The sequence below is a fragment of the Aristolochia californica genome, unplaced genomic scaffold (assembly GCF_029961685.1).
Source record: "Aristolochia californica isolate CCGP_79_NKW_82.1479 unplaced genomic scaffold, dmAriCali1.0.hap1 SCAF_10, whole genome shotgun sequence".
NCBI classification, from domain to species: Eukaryota; Viridiplantae; Streptophyta; class Magnoliopsida; order Piperales; family Aristolochiaceae; genus Aristolochia; species Aristolochia californica.
In genome coordinates, this window is record NW_027181771.1 from 30,308,082 (window position 1) to 30,311,080 (window position 2,999).

The 2,999-nt window shown below is 44.2% G+C and overlaps 1 protein-coding gene across 2 annotated transcripts; it reads right to left on the reverse strand.

Moving 5' to 3' along the window:
- Window positions 1-829: 829 nt before the first annotated feature.
- On the reverse strand, window positions 830-2,539 carry LOC137942605 (probable RNA-binding protein ARP1). Of its 2 annotated transcripts, XM_068788313.1 has the most exons (6): window positions 2,103-2,539; window positions 1,844-1,982; window positions 1,520-1,643; window positions 1,377-1,416; window positions 1,094-1,283; window positions 830-1,003 (listed from the first exon to the last, which is right to left on the reverse strand). In XM_068788313.1, exons 1-6 carry the CDS (start codon window positions 2,283-2,285, stop codon window positions 972-974), a joined length of 708 nt encoding a protein of 235 aa, XP_068644414.1. In that variant the 5' UTR covers window positions 2,286-2,539; the 3' UTR covers window positions 830-971. The 2 variants fall into 2 exon arrangements, with proteins under 2 accessions (XP_068644414.1, XP_068644413.1); XM_068788312.1 differs by having other exon boundaries at window positions 830-1,283.
- Between the last annotated feature and the right edge of the window lie 460 nt (window positions 2,540-2,999).

Here is a 2,999-nt window from a genome sequence, read left to right on the forward strand (position 1 = left end):
GCGATGCATAGGAGAGGATTCTTGTGGAGGATGAATCACTCCTTGCCTTGACATCAAATTGGAACAATTTGGGTATGGACAATAAAGTCAATGCCCTCAGTCACAATCTCCAATAATTTAGTGGTCAAAAATTTCTTAGAACTATCTACAGTAAGCTCGACATGACAGTCATCATGCGGATCCTCTGGCAAATCTCCATGAAGTAACTTGACTTCAACATGTTGTCTCATGCAAGAAAAGCAGAACAGATGGAAGCAACGATCGACAGAAAATTTTGAGATTGCTCAGTTTCTTCCAAACAGAAATTGTATATGACCCTCAAACCCTTGTCTTCAGCATTACCCACCGGTTTTGTCATCTGAGAAACCATAGCATCTCTTGCCAATTTGTACACATGCTTCACACCTTGGCAGCAGAAAGAGTCGAAAACCTCTAATTTTCTATGTGGACAAAAAACTTACTTGATTAAGTTTGCTACCTTTCGCTGTTTAGCAGTCCATCTCCCCCTAATTGCAAAAGGAAGTAGGAACTTGTTGTTCAGAAGCTTATTCATTAACGATATTGATGCAGTAACCACTTAGATGCGAGTGAAGTGGACAAACAAATGATCCAAAAAGAACAGTAAAAGCAATCACTGTTCCGATTCTTTTGCTTTGTATTTCCTCCTGAATACATTTTAAGTTAAAAATGTTTACATTTTACAAAGCATTTGCAATACCCATCCATCAGAATTTAATTTTTGTTATGTAATTACTCCAAATTTTATTTTTATGGTGTAATTATTCAAAATGGCATGTTAAAAAATGCACGGACCATGACTTCGCGGATCACCAATTTTCGCATCACTACGATCCAGGTTAGATAGGTAAAAAATGAATCTAATTGTTCAGAAGAAGAATAGAATAGGAAAAATTACAACTTCTTGATCATGGTGTTTGTTTCTTTTCTTGATTTCTTCATTGGACCATCCCTTATTCCGAGACCTTGAGCTGCACCCTCATGCCTGAGCCACAACCGGCGGAACTATTAATTTATACCTTCTGAGAATTCATAAAAGTCCCACTATAGAAGGATGTAATTGATGCTGCCTCACCTCCGTTAGGCGGAATGGCGCTCGGATTTGAGACGATCGTGGCTAGGTTTGTGCTGGGAGAGTAGATGTGTCTTGGAACCCCCATCGCCTGAGACTGATGGACGTGGTAGTACGGGTACACTGGCATCATCGTGGTCGGAGTCATCATCGCCTGGTTTGGGTACACGTATGTCCCTGAGTAGTTAACCTTCTACACAAAAATTCATCGTCAAATCATGTTAAGAACTCGGAACTCTGATCCCACCGAAAACTAATCAAAAAAATTCTACTGATTATAGCTCACCGCATTATAGCTCATATCTGCAATATAGCTGGGCGAGTACCTACCGAGAAGAAAAAAATGGCGATGGAGATCACGCGGGCATTTCAAATTTTAAACTACACGAAAGAGACTTGTACAGAAAAGAAGCGAGAGGCTTCTCTTACCCGTAGGCAGGGAATGGTAATCCGTGGTGAGGATGGTGGAAAGGGGGTGCGGCCCCAGCAGGATAGTACCACTGTACCGCATTCTGAGGTGTAGAAGCAGCTGGCCTTGATCCAATGTTGGAACCTTTAATTTTGTTTCAGAAAAATATAAATTTAGTTTTAATCGCACAAAAGAAGAGGAGACGGCAGTTTTTTTAAAGTTATCATTATCTAGCGATCAATACGGAGGAATTTGACCAACTGGATCATGCGTTGACAATTCTCAAAGACTACATTCTGAGAAGAAAAGAAAAAAATTCAGCTGATTAAACGACTTGTACCCACCTGATTGAGTTGTTGCAGAAGCTGATCTAGGACGGCGAGCTCCAAGGGAGGCCAAATTACAGTTGGCTCTCCTTCCGTTGATGACCGGCGTCGCATCCTCACACGCCTTTTTCGCAGCTTCTGCATCTCTAAACGTCACCTACACACCACAACGTTCAACACAGACTTCTGCGTTAATTAATTAACCAGCAACATAGTACCGAATGGAACGGACAAAAGCCACCTCCCGATCGGTGACGGCAACACTTGATCTACTTACGAATCCATAGCCCTTGGATCTTGCAGTAACCTTATCGGAGATGATAACCGCTTCCAAGATCTCACCGTACTTCTCGAAATGCTCCTTCATGGCCTCCATCTGCGTCTCCCACGCCAGTCCCCCTACGAAGACCTTGGTCAACGTCGTGTCACCGAATTGAGCTCCGGCGTTTCCCATCGTCATCTTCAACGCCCGGCCAAGTTCGATCCGACGGTCGCTACTTACCTAACGGACACTCAACGCCGTACAACAATGTGGACCATCCGATGGCTGAGCAGTAGTAGTTAATTCTCCAGCGACGTCGACGACGACGACGAACAGAGCTGTGTGCATCAAGGAGGCGGTGAAGACACAAGCAAGAAGGGAATTATAAGGAAGGAAGAGGAGACTGAAGAGGGCTCCCAATTCCCATGCCAGCTCGGAAGTCGGATCGGAAATTAAAAAAGCGGAAAAAGACAGTCATCGACAGAGGGACAGATAAGCTTGGCCTCGTCATGAACGTGCTTCCGTCCTTCAAAACTCTTTTAAATCAGCTTTGTCTATGCTCGCAGCCACCCCTTTTCACGCTTAATCTGCCACCTCTCCCTCCCTAAACCGCCATTCTCCGGTTCGCACATGTTAACCAATCATGCGCTCCACCTCTACTAAGGCCATCACTCCCAACCCTCTCCATCTACATCTTCGAATCTGATCTCTGCAGTACCCCACATTCAGAACGGTTCAGATTGGCCATGGCATGGTTGTAATTTCGTATTTACTACAGTGCCACCTGCCCCGGAGGCGACATAGACTAGTGAATGGGATGGACAAACGAAGGGATTTTATTAAGGAAGAAGTGGCACATGCTGGGCACGTGAAGTGATGTGGGCAAGGTAAAGGAATGAAATCGGTTTGCGC